Source organism: Montipora capricornis, chromosome 4, assembly GCF_036669925.1.
Source record: "Montipora capricornis isolate CH-2021 chromosome 4, ASM3666992v2, whole genome shotgun sequence".
NCBI lineage: Eukaryota > Metazoa > Cnidaria > Anthozoa > Scleractinia > Acroporidae > Montipora > Montipora capricornis.
In genome coordinates, this window is record NC_090886.1 from 24,253,293 (window position 1) to 24,269,977 (window position 16,685).

The 16,685-nt window shown below is 39.3% G+C and overlaps 1 protein-coding gene across 1 annotated transcript; it reads left to right on the forward strand.

Moving 5' to 3' along the window:
* The first annotated feature begins 797 nt into the window (after positions 1 to 797).
* Positions 798 to 16,685, forward strand: LOC138045797 (uncharacterized). The gene is made up of 10 exons (XM_068892422.1): positions 798 to 847; positions 942 to 1,005; positions 2,838 to 2,887; positions 3,617 to 4,068; positions 4,497 to 4,741; positions 6,384 to 6,507; positions 6,897 to 6,998; positions 10,150 to 10,380; positions 13,342 to 13,565; positions 13,943 to 16,685. The coding sequence occupies exons 1-10, from the start codon at positions 813 to 815 to the stop codon at positions 14,669 to 14,671; spliced, it is 2,256 nt and encodes a 751-aa protein (XP_068748523.1). The 5' UTR covers positions 798 to 812; the 3' UTR covers positions 14,672 to 16,685.

Consider the following 16,685-nt stretch of genomic DNA (forward strand, 5'->3'; position numbering starts at 1 on the left):
AGGGTTAGCCAAATTGAGGGTTTTGGGGTACTTTTTTTGTTTCTGAGTTTTCGAGTTTTTGGGGTCTTAGGGTCTCAGGAGTCTTAAGGGTCTTAGCGTCTTCGTTTTCGAGACACCCCAAAAATTGCCATGCTTTTGCAAGTATAGCGTTTTGGGGGTTTTGGTTTGGGGTTGCATGGTATTCTGCATGTCAGTGATCTCTGTATTCTGTTTGACTACTCTGTTAAAAAAGCAACAAAAAAGAAGAAACACATTTCAGATTCACTCATACCCACAGAAGGCAGTCTCAATGGCTTCAATTCCCTGAAAATGACATTTACACCAAGCTTTAATTTAATATTGTTTTCACGACAAGAATTACTATAAACTAGACCTAATTAAAGCACAGCTGTTTTTATCTCATAGAAAAGCCAAGTTATAAACTTCTTATGTACGGGCACGTCTTTAACATCAAAGATTTCTGATTCTTGGATAGAATTTCTGTACTTTCTTTTTACAACTGAGATGGCAAGGAAATCAGTTTTCATGATCAAAGGATTGACAACTTCAAATTTTCTTCTAAAGGAAAATGGCAAGGGGCTAAACGATGGCATAATTATGCTACTTAAAGCAATCTTACCAGTGCATCTTCTAAAATTTGAAGCAGTTTTGCCTTGTGAGTTTCCATAGCATTAGGTACTGTATTCATTCCATCAACTTCCGCTTCTTGTTTTGATCCTCTCAGGCCTCCATCTTTGATTAATTTAGTACCCATTCTATCTTGGTCAAAATATTTTAGTTTAGGACTGGAACAACTTGAAGGTCATAACAACATGGCGGCGGATATTGCAATTACACGCAACCGTGGGTAGGGAGTGTTGACTGTTAAATGTATTTCGTTTGTAAGATTTTACGTAAACGTTGTCTTTAACAGCTAACGCGTGTTTTATGAAATCCCTTAGGTTGAAACTGCACTCAATAATCGAGAAACTATCCGAGCAGTGCGAGAGAAAGAGCCCTGTACCAGTAAGTTGATGAATCGTATAAAAAATATAATAAAATCGTTTCCTATTCTTTTAGCTTCTTCCTTAAGTCTTGCGTCCAATAGAAAAGACCAAAACGGATTCTTTGCATTGGGAGCGACACAGGGCTACCATATGCGAATTATTTGGGATCAGCACATCACAATGTATCAAATAATTATTCCGCTTGATAGTGAGGCAATGAGGACAAAAACAATAGAAACACCTTGGAATGAATGTGAAAAATATTTGCATATCATCCACTTTCCTTTGTCCTCTAAACCTCTCTTTCAAGCTGAATTTTAATATATCGAAAAAGGCCAGTATAGGCACTTGTGTTTGTCTATGATTTGCAAATAAACGACCCTATATTCTGTAGTTATTCCATAGGCAGCCCAAGCTCGCGTCACTACAGACAGCCGTTGAGAATTTAAACGCGTTATAAGACCTTGTATGGGAAATAAAATACAGTCTAATATAGTCTATTTTTGTATGGGAAATAAAATACAGTCTAAGACGAAGTCTTAGAACATTGAAAACACGGACTTCCCGAAACTGTAAAATAAGCTCCGAAAGGCACAAGAATACACCAGAGGTGAGTCATTTTGATTCATTTTATTGATTGAACGTTAAATTGAGCATTTTTTAGGCTTCATAATCGACTGTATTTTATTTCCCATACAAAGTCTTATAACGCGTTTAAATTCTCAACGGCTGTCTGTAGTGACGCGAGCTTGGGCTGCCTATGGCTATTCCCTATGGTTGCAAAAGGCCTCTAAGGGAAGAATCCAGTTGAGTGTAATGCGTATAGCAAAGATATTGTTGACGTCACCTTTTGTCACTTATGTGCCAACCAGAGCCTCCTTGGCTGTCAAAACAAACGATCTTTTGTTTCTGTGGTTGGTACATTTGAATAACTAAAGCAATGTTTATAAACAGCACTTTAATCAAGAAAAGCCTATTTCAGATCTATACTTTCAACACTAATTAATTTTACAGATGTGCTCTAAAACTAGTTTCGTCCAATTGACCCTGTCAGTTGATTGCTGTATAAAAGAAGTGATGTTAAGTAATGCTGTCTTGGCTTTGATAAGCGAAATTTCACAGAAGTGTTTGTCAACAGATATCTTCCCTATATATAAGGATAGTAGTGGCAGTAGCTGTGGCAGTGGAAGTGCCAGTGTTTGTGGCTATGGCAGGGTAGTTTCTTCCTAATGAATAAAATGAGAAAAAAATCCGCAAAATGTTAGCCCATTCACCCCTAAAGCGGTGAATATTTACGAGTAAAGTTGTCTACATGTTTAAGTCTCACTCTCAGGAAGGAACATGTGAACAATCTGCAATTGGAAGGTTCAGTAGACCAGTTGGACGGCTATTTACAAGCACAGCCATGTATGTCAGGGATTATCCAGGACAACTCCAGTTGGTAGTCAGAGCTGGACTAGAACCTGGGAACTTTGGATTTATCCCTTAAACCCCAAAGGGTGACACTTATTATTATATTCTCTTTCCAACATCTGGTGATTTTACCCATAAATAGAATGTCTCCATTAATTTAAAATTGTCTAGAATCCTGACTACCCAGCCAGCCTGCCTCCCAAGGTACATTGTAACATGCAGTTAAAGTGGTTAGAAAAGCAACTTAACCCCAAAAAATCCAGGCTTGAAGCTAGTTGCACACAATCCTAGATTTTTTTGCTTGCTTGCAACTGCTTAGATAGCCTTTCTAACTGCAGTGATCTTTCTAACGTTCATTTCATGTCCAGTCTGCAGTTCAAGTAAATGAAATTTTGATATACAGCTGTACATTATAAGTTTATTTTGCTTTTCTTATAGGATGAAGATGGTGAAGATAACCTCACCTCTGAAGTTTTAGTAGTTAAAAGGTATGATCCTTTTTTTTTCTTGAAGAATTTGCTTCCCTAAAGCCAGATACTGTATTATTCAAGCTGAAAGAGATCTTAAATTTGATAGACTTAAACATTTCAATTACAATAATAGGGAGGTTCAGCATGACGTTCATGCCAAATGGCAAACGTGGAGTGAAGTTAGGGTTTTGCCAAAAATGTAAATCAAATGTAAATCACATAATATTAGCTCATTTGTGTCCTGTTAGCTCCAGATATCAAGCAACTTCTCAAAGGAACGAGACAAGTTAAACTGAAAGAATTTTCACTTTTTTACGATAAGCAGGAGCCTGCCGTTTCCCATTTGCTGTTGGCCGTAAACGCCATGCTTAGCCTCTCTAATAAATTAACACTTGTCCACATGAGAATGAGTCTTATTGATTTTACTTCGTCTAATGCCAGATGATTTTACTCGTCAACTGGGAGCAGTCTTGGTGTGAATGGGTTAACAGCATCTACAATCATTGTATGTCCACTCAACTATGTCCCCTTTAAATAATTGGAAGTCATAATTTGATGGTATTAACTACTAGATGTTGAGAATCATTTCTGCATGACAACCAAATTTCTACAAAGAATTTTATTTACATTGTAAACAAAGCAGAATTCTGACCTCTTAGTGTAAAGAAAATCGTGATACATATGGTAATAAAATTAATAGCAATGGATTTGTTTTAATTTCTGATTCACTGTGTTATGTCAAACTAGAAAGCAAAGGAAAAGAAATGGAGTGAAGAGGGTCTACAAAGAAGTGTCATCAAGGTCAGACTCAGAGGATGGGTCATCAGATGAAGATGGTCATGTGCGAAGTGCAGAGCAGAAAAATGATAAAGTTTTACTGCAACTAAGATGGAGAGAGAACAGAAAGAGAAAAGCACAAAGTAATAAACAAAACCAAAAAGTGCCAAGAAGAACTTTAATCAAAAATAAGAATGCTTCATCAACCAACAAGAAAAAGGATAAGTCTAAATGGAGACTTTCAGAAGTTGTTGAGGAAAACCCTATTGGACCAGAAAAAGATTTGGATATTGATGTAGATGCATTTGTAAACCATGTTCCCATCATAAGAGATGTTGATCGAGAGGTGTTGTCATCATGTCCTTTCTGTTTTGTGATGTATGATGACATCACTCGGCACATTAAAGATTGCCACAAGGCAGGTGAGACAATTTGTAAACCTGGGGCTTTTTGCACACTCTTTGCATTTCTTGCACTCTGTACTGTTGTAGTGTCCCACTTCCATATGGACGAGAAATTGGCCAAATGCTTTCTCATTTTATATTTACCTGTGAGGGTGTTGTATGCCTCTACATTTACCTATCCCTTTGACCTTGTGAGGTACAGTGTAACATCCTCCTTGATTTACAAACAATAAATTATACAATGTCATTGTTCATTATAGTGCTCAGGCTAATTCAAGAGTTGAGTATTTGTGGTCAAAGCAAAGAAAGAGATGAAAGCACAATTCACTTTTGAGGCCTTTGCTGGTTAATTCTGACCAATTATGGTCAATAAGGTTCCTTCAGTTGGTGTTGATACAGTGGAAAGCCCTTCACTCTTTTTTGTTTTGTTTTTGATAACGTGTCAGAATGTACTGTTGTGGACAATGATATCGATGAGGATCACAATCATGAAGATGAAGATGAAAATAAAGATGGTGATGAAGGTGAAGATGACGATTATGATGATGACGATGATGGTGATGGCGATGATGAGGTTGATGAGTTGTCTGACTCATCATACATACCAGAAGATTCAAGTGGCAGTGATGAGGAATTTTCACATCAGAAGAGAAAACCTAAGAGAAAAAAACAAGGGCAACAGAAGGAAATGGTAAACAAATCGTAATAAGGATACACTGTAACAGTACTTCTTGGATAGCAATTTTAAGAACTTCTTGGTGGAATAATGCCAAGTAGTGAAAATGAGAGCTACAGTGGAGGGAAGTTCAGTCTTTCAATATCAGGAAGGACAGCTCCAGCGTTGTACAAGAATGTTTATAGCATGATAGGAGTCTTCCTGCGGACTCTCCCCTATTCTAGCCTTCAGAAATAAGTTAGGAAAGTGCATTAGTTTTACCTCACATAGAGCTTCCATGAGAAAATGTCAGCAACTTAATTGTCTTATTAGAGAAAAATGCTCATAGTTCCATTTAAAATGTATTTACCTTTGCAAGCCTGCAAATAAGCGCCGGTCATCGGACATTTGTCTGGTAAATTTGAGGTTTTCACTGGCCAACAAATCAGTCTGACCGGGGTCTTCTGTTACAATGCGAATTATTTTCACTCAAGATAGCCAAATGCAAAGGTGGCCTTTGAATATATGGCCGTAATGCATAATGGCTAAGTGGCTAAGTTTCATTTTGATTTGTTTACATTTGCAGCTTGCTTTTCACATCATCTTACTTGTAGCGCTACGCCGAAAATGTAAACACTCCTGCCCATATTCATGCAATTCGGATTTCAAAATTCCCGAAAACTCATTTACACTGATTAAATAACACTACAATGTACTGTGGAATCAACAAGGGTATTGTTCCACAAATGCATGTTGCTTGTGTTTTTATGCATCGGACTGATAAGATTTTGCGACTACTAAATTAGAAAAGTTAACGTTATTGCGTATGTACAAACAACAGCTGAAACATTTCAGGATTTGTACATTGTATTTTGTTCAACTAGAATGACAAAAAAAAAAGCAACATCATAGAATTGAATGGCAAAACAAAAGCAGCAATATCGTCAAAACAGCATTGGGCAGTGCGCGTATGTTTAGATCGTTTTCATTGTCACGCAACAAAAAACAAATTCGAAACCGCACAGTAAAAGAAGTTAACGGCTTGAAATGTTGTAAACTTAAGACAAATATATAAACCACCTCTCTAGTTCCCATTTGCCCAAACCGTGTCACGCGTGACCATCACCTGCGGCTATTTTGATTCTTTATTAATACTTCGTCTTGTGGAGAAAAGCAGTTATTTACCCATGGATAGATTCTTTTAAAATTCCTCCGAAAGCGACTGAAGAGTAATTTGAATAGCAACAGTGGTGTCTTCCTGTACTTCAGAAGACATTGCACGTGATTCCGATCATGCTAGAGCATAAATACTTTTAGGTCTGACGTTAAATCACGAAATACAAGGATTTTCCTGTCAATCAAATAGCAGGCTACCATGTTTTGGCTTCCAACGGCTACAGATATTGCAAAAGATCGAACCATTTGAAAACGTTTTCAAAATTTTAAAAAAATAAAAACAAGACGCCGGGCAATTTATAAAGTGATCTGGCACACGCATTCCACTTGTGTCCAACCATATGGCTGCATGTCAGGTCAAACCTTGCCCCTGGCCTGACATATGACAGGCTTATAGCAAAAAATTATTTGCAGGCTTGCCTTTGCCCATTACACCAATGGTCTTCTCCCTGGTGCATAGAGCAGGTAGCCAAAAAGAGCTTTGTTTCTTATCCTTCTTTAGGCATCCAAAGATCTCCCTCAAGTTGGCCCTACATTTACCATTGATGCAGGAATAGAGGATCCTGACGTGAATGATGAGAATGGTCAAACTGAGCAATCATCAACTGCCACCCAGTCATCATGCAGTAAGTGTTGAAAGGAATTCATTAGTAAAGATACTAGTAAAAGCCACATACCGGCATGTAAGAACCAGGGTATTGAATACCACGGTATTGAACTTGTAAAATGTCAACTGGACTTGAAGTTTCCATACATGTAACAGTGTACATTTATGTGATATTGCGATGTAATCACTCCCAGGAGTCAGTGGGTTACATGTAAATCAAACGATCAATTACTATGTTTTCAAGGTTTTCAAAATGTTTGTAAAATAGCGGACGTATCTCTGAAAGCACCGGACATGATATTTTTGGCGCCGCAAGGTACCTTGCAAGCACCAAAGGCCCAAAGGCGCGAGCTACCTCTGGGTCTCGGGGCATAAAATGTAAACCATATGCTGTCTCAATTTTTTCAGCCAGTGGCAAGAATATTCCTAAGTTCTGCTGTGGTTGCAAGGGTTGTGGAATGAGGTTCTCTCATTGGGATGAATTGAGGAAACACTTTGAGTCAAGACCAGGTAATATTAATTTTGTACATGTAACATGGAATACTCAGCGCTCATATGATGGCAGAGGTTGGAAGCAGAGGTGATTGTCATGACACCGGTTTGGCTCTAGTCCAGGGGCCTCCGAGAGGGAACCCCCCTCCCCCACTCTTTCCCTATGTTGTTGTTTCCTCCTACACTCCTACACCTCTCCTCCTTCCCCTTACACTCACCCCCCCCCCCCCCGCCCCACTTTCAAACATACTCCGCGGCTCCTGTAGTCCCGTAAGTCTTTGCTTCGTAAATGCTTGTTTTTATTAGTAATGTAAGCAGAAAGCCCAAGCAACATACACAGATATATTAACGTGTTGTTCATCAGAGTCTTTCATCCTAATTAGTGTCACCAATGATCCGCACTCCACTGATTACTTCTCTGTTTCGTCTATAACCCGCACTTCAAATAATTTTTATTTCATTATTCGAGTCCTTTCACGGGAACATATTGACCTGCTCCCAACTGAGTGACTTTATAGGTCAATTGGTAGAGCATTGCACCTGCATCATACAGGCCGTGGGTTTGAATCCTGTTGAAGGCAACTGAAGTTTTCGGGTGTCTATAAGAGACAGTTTTATTGCTTAAGGACGTTCGCGCCAATTGTTTCTGCGCATCCTTACTGCGCACGCAAATGCACACGCCACGTCATACACGAGCGCGCGCGCTAAGTAATAAAATGAGAAATGATAGGGTAAAAGGGCATTGCTATAGCTTTGCCTGGATTTAACGGTCTTGGACGTTCGGTGACCCCTATTTTTCTTTCCAGAAACGGATTTTATTTACAATTATCTCCACGTTGTCCAAAAATGAACAAAAAATCAATGTGGGAAGTTAAAAAAAATTCAAGATTTCTGCTCACGGGACATCAAATCCTGCCATCTTGCGGCTGCAAGGCGCGTGAAACTGTGGTCGCTAAATGCGAACTTGATCTTTAAGGAACCTCACCAGTTGACTAAATTCACTTTATAAGTCCACTTAAACAATATTTGGCAGAGAAGATTTCACTTCAAAGATTTAATTCCAATATATTTGGGTTTACAGACACTGGCCTTATTCGCTAACGAAGCCCGATTTTGTCACATTTTCGGTGTTTTTCCGGGCATGTTCTCTCCAAAACGAAGTCGGTGACCCCCCATTTTTTTTACATTTCTGACATAACTAACTCATTATCTTACAGTGGTTAAAGTTTCAGAAAAAAATCGATGTTGAAAAATTTTCGCGCGAACGTCCTTAAATTGTTCAGATGAATGCGAGGATCACTCCTCTCTTTTGTCTATAACTCGCACTTCAAATATATAGACGATATTACAGGGCCGCGCGGAAATACAACATTTCTCTTCGAGTGTTGAAAGATATTTCACGACGGAGCGCAGCGAACGATTGAAATATTTTTCAACACGAGAAGAGAAATTTAGATACATACTGAGATTTACCCACTGGCGCGAAATAAATTCGGTTCACAAGCAACATCACAAGCTGGTCTAAGAACCCAACAGCCAATCAAATATCGCGTATCGCTTTTTCCACGTGTGAGGAAAACGATACGTCCAATCAGGTGCCGCGCATCATGTTTTTTGACGTGTGAGCCGTAACAAGGTGATTTGCATTTATTTTTATTTATTTATTTATTTTTATTTGTTCCCCCAATCCCTAAATAATACATAATTAAGAAGATATAGATTAATAAATAAATAAACACACAATACAAATTACAACACTTAAATTATTTTACATGGTACATTGAAGGAGAGGAGCGGGGCACATCTAGATAAACTAATGTTGTGCCCGTTTGAGTTACATGTAATTCAGCTGGCAGTGTTTCGCTTGTTTGAGAAATTTTAAGCCTTCACAAGTGTCGAAGCTTAAAAACATGAACGAGAAAACGTTTGTTGATCACGATACTTCGGTCGAGGATTACGTGGAAAGTCTCGAAAACAAGAACACGAAAGAGAAAACGAAACGAGATGTGAAATTGCTGAAAACGTTTGAGGAACGGAAATAGCGACGGTTGAGAAGTGCAAAAGATAGAGGCCGCAGAATTAAACAAGCACCTTTCGGACTTTATTCGTTCTGTGAAACGTAAAGACGGAGAGGATTATGAGCCTTCAAGTTTAAGATGCCTTGTTTCAAGTATTGAGGGACATTTGAAATAATATTTTCACATTCTTTGCTTGCTTTAATGTCAAATTTCTGGCACAAAGTTAAGCCTATGTTATAATCTTTGCATGAGTTTTTGACTTGAAGTCGTGTAACAGAGTTTTGTCGTGGTTTGTCAGTAAAGACGATAAACAAGACTTTATCAGTATGTATACAATAAACACAATACCACATGTAAAGTTTCTGATACGTCAACAACTCGTGCGTAAATACCGTACGCCCGCACTTTCCATGAAATATTCTCTATATCTCCAAGCGGCCATGTAATATTCTATTTATTATATTAACACCAGTGGAATACTAAATCATTTCACGAAAGGCATCGAAAGGCACGATTTTTGTATGTAATCATAGCAACAGTAATCTTTTCACGTGTGAAGATATGTTTTCGCGCGAAAGCTCACTTAGTATTTCACTGGTGTTTATATAATAAATACATTTATTTCATTGAGTCTGCGTACATTGCTTGTGCCTATGCTTGTGTCTGTGAACTGCAGAATACCCTTCCGCTTCAAAGCTAGACACCGGGAATGAATGACCTTTTGAAGTATACCTTAACTACTTCTTCGTTGGCCCATCAAGACACAAAAACAAGCATGTGATACAGCCATGAACCAGACAGAGCAAAGGCTACAAAAATTTTATTGAGAAAATATGAATCACTATGAAAAGAAGAAACAAGCATGTGATATGCCTCGTTTTTATTTTCCATTGCGTATCCGTGTATCCACTTCAGAATATCCTTAGAACATTACTAGGGGATGAGTGGTATTTTACACTGCGTATCGCCGTATCCAGCCTCTTCAGAGGTGCGGCTTCAAAATGGCAGGGTATTCTGCAGTTACGTCTCAATATATATATTGTATATTAATTCTTGTGAACGTGAAAGAACATAATGGTCACAACAGTTACAAAGTCACAAAGGTATGGCCAGTGATGAAGTTGTAAAGTTGTTCAACTGTTGCTTCATAGACTGTTGCAAGCTGTACCGCTGTGACGAGTGTCATCAGATTTGTCTGACAATCAGTTCCCTGGAGAAACACAAACTTCTTCACTCTAAAAAGCCGAAAGAGCGATCCCATAAATGCCCTGAATGTGATGCAGTCTTCACCCAAAAGGCCTATTTAAAGAGACACTCCGTGGTCCATACTGGAATCAAGGAATTTGAATGCGATATTTGCCACAGGATGTTTGCTCGTCAACGTGAGTACATCCAAAAATATTTATGTCTTTCATATATTTCGCAATAATTCATTTATCTCGTTCGGGGTCGACATTGTACGAATTTGCAATTGACCAGGTCCCAGATGGCCCGAGATGGCTCAGATAGGAGAGCAGTGCAGCTTAATAATAAACCCTTTCATGCCTGAATTTTTTTAGGCTTCCGTTGCAACTGCTAAAATTGCTTTCGAATGCCACGGCCAGTCCAACTTAGGGTCTTTACATCCCATAGTTCAAAATGTATGTCTTTCATTTTATTTGACAAGATTCACCGCATTTCCTTCGCATAGTAGATCCGTCCAACATCAGTCAATGTTGATCCGCCTCATATAATTTTGATAATACTATGTTTTGTCACTGAATTTGCGTCCTTTTGGAATCCAACCTCGTTCCCAGGGTCTCTCTTTGTCGTCTCAACTACAATGGTGAGCCTGGGGACGAGGTTGTTGATAACCATCTCAGTCCTGTTTCGTTTTTTAACGAGATAACATTTATAATAATTATGTAAAGAACTGGTAAATGAGTGGCTTATTTAAAACCGGTAAGTTAGAAAACACCAACATTTACCATCTTGAGTGACTCTCGAACTTATTTACAGTTTAGTTCAGGTCTTCATTTATAAGAGTTATATTCTATAGCCTCGTGTATGAGCAACTGAAAACTTCTCTCAGACTCTCTTTACTGTTAGATGCTTCTTACGCAGTTCTTCGAGTAAAAGAGTTCCCTCAGCCTTCTCATGCTCTAAAAAGCTAGAAAAGTTCTGCAGTGGGCGGTATCGACTCGTAATCAATCGTTATTTTCGTGATAAGCCAAAGGACGATTTTGGAGGGAAATGTTTGGCCCAACAATGTGATCAAGCCCGGCCAGTTCAAGACAAAGTCGGAGCGCACCTGAAAGAATTGAGATTTGTCTGTTATCAAGGCCATTGCACATGACAGCCCCCTTATTTTGGCAGTTCGGCGCGAGATTCAAATGGAGAAGAAAGTTCCTTGAGCGGCAATATTGTATATAGGCTCGATTTGCAGCCATTTTGGGAGTGCGATTAACATCCTCCTCCCAACGAACGGCTGGATCACTAGCCTCCCACGCAGACGTCCTTAGGGTTTCGTCACGCATTTCCTCCCCCACGAAATGCGTGACGAAACCCTAAGGACGTCTGCGTGGGAGGCTACTGGATCACTGTCCGCGTCGTTTGTCTGTGACGTAGCACCCGTCGCAATTGTATTTTGTATTCAGCCAACTGTATTCTGTACTTGGCAGGCAGGCGACTTTCTAATTGGTGGAAAATACAATTGGCTGCACCAGTGATCCGTGGTGTGCGTGGAGGAACGCTGGCGCACAAAACGACTGGTCAATCACGTTAACCCGCACGGGCACGCCTCAAAATGACATGAGACATTTCGTTACAATTACACAACGCAATATCCCTTCTTAATATAACAAGCTTACCGCTGTAAAAAGAATGAAAACAGGCAGAATAAGAAGAAATAGCGTTTCTAAGGCTAAGGGCTGTCAACCCCCAAACTCGTAAAATATTGAGAATTGAAAGGGATGGGATTGGATGATAGATGACGTCACATTGTTGACGCCGTTTCTGGTGAAGTCATATTGCGTCTTTTACGCAAAAAGAAAGTACACTGTCACACAACCTAGGCAAAAGTCAAAAAGCGCGCGAAAAAGATGTCATTGACTTTGTAACATTTGATTTGATTGGTTTATTTCGGACCAATCACATTACTCAAATTCCAATCAGTCAATAACAAGGCTTGCAAGAACGTGTTTTCTGAGTTTATGAGGAAAATAAACGTTTGAATTTTGTTATTATCGATGTTAAAATAACTCAAAAAAACACAAAGTATTTTAAATTTTATTGTTGTTAAAGTCGATTCTCACTAGAAAGGACAAACGTCGGCGATTAATCGGGAGATTTACAGATCGTAATCTTGATATCAGGATACTCGGTCCAAAATCTGGAATCTCCCGGGTTATCCGGGAGAGGTGACAGTCCTTTCTACAGTTTTTGTCTAAAAACCACTTTGAAAACGGTTTAATAGCTTTCAGTTGTTTTGCTGGGTACCACTATGTCAATACTAATGAACGAAATGAAGTGCGGATATGAAATCTTACTAGTAAAGCTATGATCCTCGCCTTCATGCTTCTCCTACGCATGCGTCCATAACTGCGAGGATCATAGCTTCACCTGATATGTCAATGCTCTTAAAACATTCGATTTTCTGGGAGCTTGTGTCGTTTGTCTGGTGGATATCCGAAATTGTAACGAGAAGCCATCGATCCGACTTCGACTCTCTGCCTCGTCTATTCTGAATCTTCTCTGCGTTTTTGAAATATTTGTGTCTTTGAAGTAGATTCTACGTCGTGTAAGTTGAATAATAAGGAAAATGTCAGTTTGAGGGATGGCCATGAGTGTTGACCGGTCAATCGAGCCTATATTGTAGATGAGTGTGATAAAAAAAAAATCAACTGAACTGAAGTTTCGATATGAAATTAGTTTTGAAAAAAATTCTTGTCGAACTTGTGGAGGCTAAACCTGAAATAAAGTGCTGGCTTGAGCTACTCAGTGCTTTAATTGATCTGGGAGCTGGTCAAATAATACGAGCTCGTGTTTTATCCCGTAAAACGTAACATAATGGTAGAGCAAGTGCAGTGCAATCGCGCCGTCATGGATTCGAATGCCGTTCAGGCGTGGATTGTTTGGGCTTCCTGTGCAACTGCTTTAGTTGCTCAACTAACTGCGATGGTCTCTCCAACCTTCATTTCATTCTATTCCGCAGCTAAATATATGAAATTTCATATATTCTAAAAGTCATAACTCATGCATTACCAACCATTACCAAGAAGTGTTTTTTTTTCGATGTGGCGTGTAAGATCGCTCTGTTCGATTTCTCTTATTGATTGTATCGTCTTATTCACATTTGTTTATAGGTTCTCTGAAAGAGCACCGGAGGCGTCATACGGGCGAAAAACCGTACAAGTGTGAATACTGTGATGCTGCTTTCACGCACTGCTCCAGTCTCCGGACTCACACCACCAAACATACTGGCATCCGTCAACACAAGTGTCACATCTGTGGCAAGATGTTCGCCAAGTCGTACGGCCTCAAGATGCATGTTATTTCGCATTCAAGCGATAAACCTTTTGTTTGTGAGGTAAGAACTGCTGCTAGCTGTCTGCAATGGACCCAACCTTGTTTTGACACTCTCCACTTGTCATTTTCAAGAGTTACCAGTATTGTGTGCTCTCAAGTCACGGATTGGTTCGTATCCTGACTGGCGGTATATAATGATTTAGGGGTTAAAATATACGGCTTCAGAGATAATGCATCGTATTTTTGTGACAGTTCTGCGCGCCCTGCATTCTCGTCCCGAGAGCTATTCGTTTCTTTTGGTCACGTCGTCGATGAAGAAACTGAGGGCTCTGGGATCGAAAAGGGCACGTACCTTAGAATCAAATGGTTTAGGATATTTAGTGTAAGGACGGCCAAATAAAATTCTTGCTGATGCAAGTGATTTCTTTCTCTTTTTAGGTTTGTGGAAAAGCCTTCAAGAGGCCAGATCACTTTAAGCAACACAAGATAATTCACTCAGACAGCAAACCATTCAAATGCGACACCTGCCAAAGGACCTTTAACCAAAAAGTTTGTCTTAGAAAACATCTCCCTTGCAGAGAACACGAGAAGCAACAGAAAAAGTTAAAGAAATCTTTCGCTACTAAAACCAAGACAAAGAACAAACCTCTTCCTGCCGCAAAACGCTCTATTGGTGAAAACAGATTTAGCGTCACCTCGAACACGAATTCACAGGAGATTGACGAAACACGTTCCGGGAATGAAGCCACGAAGGATTCAAACTGCTTTGATGTCACAAATGACGTCAGTCTTGCCTCTTCTGTTGACACGTGCCCGAGTGAAGGCTCGATTTTATCTCAGTCTTATTCTCCGCCATCGTTTGTGCGACCGACGCAAAAGTTAAGTGACAACGAATACTACTCCGAAAGCTCGTTTCAACCCGAAAGAGATATGAGTGCTATGCTTAGTTTGCCTCATAACATGTTCAGCTGTGTAGACGATACTCTTTCACTGGACTCCCTACCTCCGCTTTCCTCTCATGTCACACATGCGTTGTCTGGAAGACCACTGATTGTCGATAGCTCAACAGACCTCGGTTCGATGCTGCTTAGCGGTACAATGGCTTCGGAGAATCTGTCTTCTATTGTCGACGAAGCAAGTTCGCTTTTCGGACAAGATCGACTTTAATCAGACCATCAATTTTTTGCAATCTTGTTTTCATTTTGCAAGTCTACAGGTTCAAAATATATATGATTATGACTAGAAAAGTAAATTACATTGAAGCGGGCTCGTTTTAACATAAAATTGTTCCAAATCATTGCGGAGTTCTAACTGCTTACTCCGCTATGTCATCATTGTCATCGGCATCGTCAGGGATTCGCTTTCTGAAGAGGAACCCCTTTTTACCGTTCTTCCGAAAATCTCTGTCTCTTTCCGTTCGATTCCTGGCTGAACCTACAAAGCTGCAGTGATTCATTAAATCATTTTGTTCTGGGCCTTTCCCTTGATCTTTTCTTTTTTTTTCCTGAGTTCCACTTTGTCGCCCTAAAGGTCCGTTACTCGTGCTCTGTGACTGTGACCTATCCATTACGGTCAAGCTATGTCAGGTGTGACCAGTTGTTTTGAAACTTGAACTGAGAGTTCAAATCTGCGTGCCAAATTGGCTCTCGAGATTCTGAATTCCGTGGATATTTCCTTAGATGTATGAACGAATAACGTTATTTATGTGTCAACAAAGGTTTAGCATTGCTGGTAATTGGGGACACGTAAAACAAGTTACAATCATCAAGACTATGCCGGCACAAGATAAAGTAAAAATAATAGTTATTTAGTGTATAAGAAGCCTGCCTCTTAGAATAAAACTACAGAAGTGATTAAAACTAAGACTAATAGTTTAAAATAGTCAGATGACATTTGCAGCCACTGCTCTTGTCAATTAAAATACTTAAATCCAAGTTTCAAATGTAAGTTTTAAAAGTCTTTTTTATCGAAAATAGTTAGCTCTGGACTTTCGTTCTATTATAACATAAACGTTACTTGCAAAGTGAAACTTATTTCAAGGGTTTGATGAATTATTATTGTTCAGTTATTGTGCATTTTTTTGGCAACTTTCAGAAAAATTTTCAAGATTCCATTCAAATCTCGGAAGCTCGGAAGAGGAATTTGAATGTTCATTTCAGTCTTGTGGGGCACTGGTCACGCGTGACATAGCTTGACTGCAATTTTTAGGCTCCTTGCCATGCCGATGCCTGCCACTCTTGTTTTCTTACTTCTTCCTGTCTTGTAGAGGGAGATCAACGATGAATCGTTCAATCTTTCCCTGGCTCGCTAGTTTACTAGCTTTGCAGCCGAGCCGCAGCATCGCTGAGTAACCATGTCTCACTACCTGATGTCATTGTAACCCATTCTCTACCTTGAATTAACGATTATCGTTAATTCGTAATTTTCTCCGAATTTACTGTCATCGTCAATTTAGGAGACTGAAAGCTTGATATGAATGGTGGGAAACAGTCATATTTTTAAAAGAAGTTTCTCTGAATTTACTGTTATCGTCAATGTAGAAGACTGAAAGCTTGATATGAAGTGTGGGAAACTGTCATATTTTTAAAAGATAACCCAAGTTTATGGACATGGAAATCGAACCTGGGAATGTTGATTAACCCGTCACCTAACCACTTGACCAGCACACTGCTACCTGCTCAGGGACAATATTTTAAACATTGTTTGATAATGCTGTATTATCACTCCGCAACAAACAATGTTCAGCACTGCAAAAGGTCGGTTTCCAAACTTCACGACAAAGCTAAACATTTTAAAATTAAAGCTTAGACCTAAATTATTAATCTAGCTAAGGCCTAATTACTCTTCAGCAGTGATATTCTATGGGAGAGTGCGGTGTCTTGATCTGCAGTGGTGAAGCGGAAAAAGCGGTTCCTTTAGAGTAGAAACTCCGGGTTCAAATCCAATCCACGGATATGATTTTTTACCTTATTTTCTGTGCTACCACAAGCCCTGGGCCACAGTGTCCTAAATTAACGATAATAGTAGTTTAAAGCAAATTACGAATTAACGATAATCGTTAATTTAGAGAAGAAATCTTGTTGTGTCATTGATGCCTTTCTCCTTATATACCAATGAACAAATTTTGAGACCGTATATTTTCACTCCGTATAAAATTAAATAACGAATGTGTATATCAAAA

Bases quoted from the DNA above. Each gene is read 5' to 3' on its own strand.
- LOC138045797 (XM_068892422.1), top strand. From the start codon at position 813: ATGGCGGCGGATATTGCAATTACACGCAACCGTGG. The intron at 4,742-6,383 runs GTAAACAAATCG...ATCCTTCTTTAG, and splicing joins AAGGGCAACAGAAGGAAATG to GCATCCAAAGATCTCCCTCA. The intron at 6,508-6,896 runs GTAAGTGTTGAA...CAATTTTTTCAG, and splicing joins TGCCACCCAGTCATCATGCA to CCAGTGGCAAGAATATTCCT.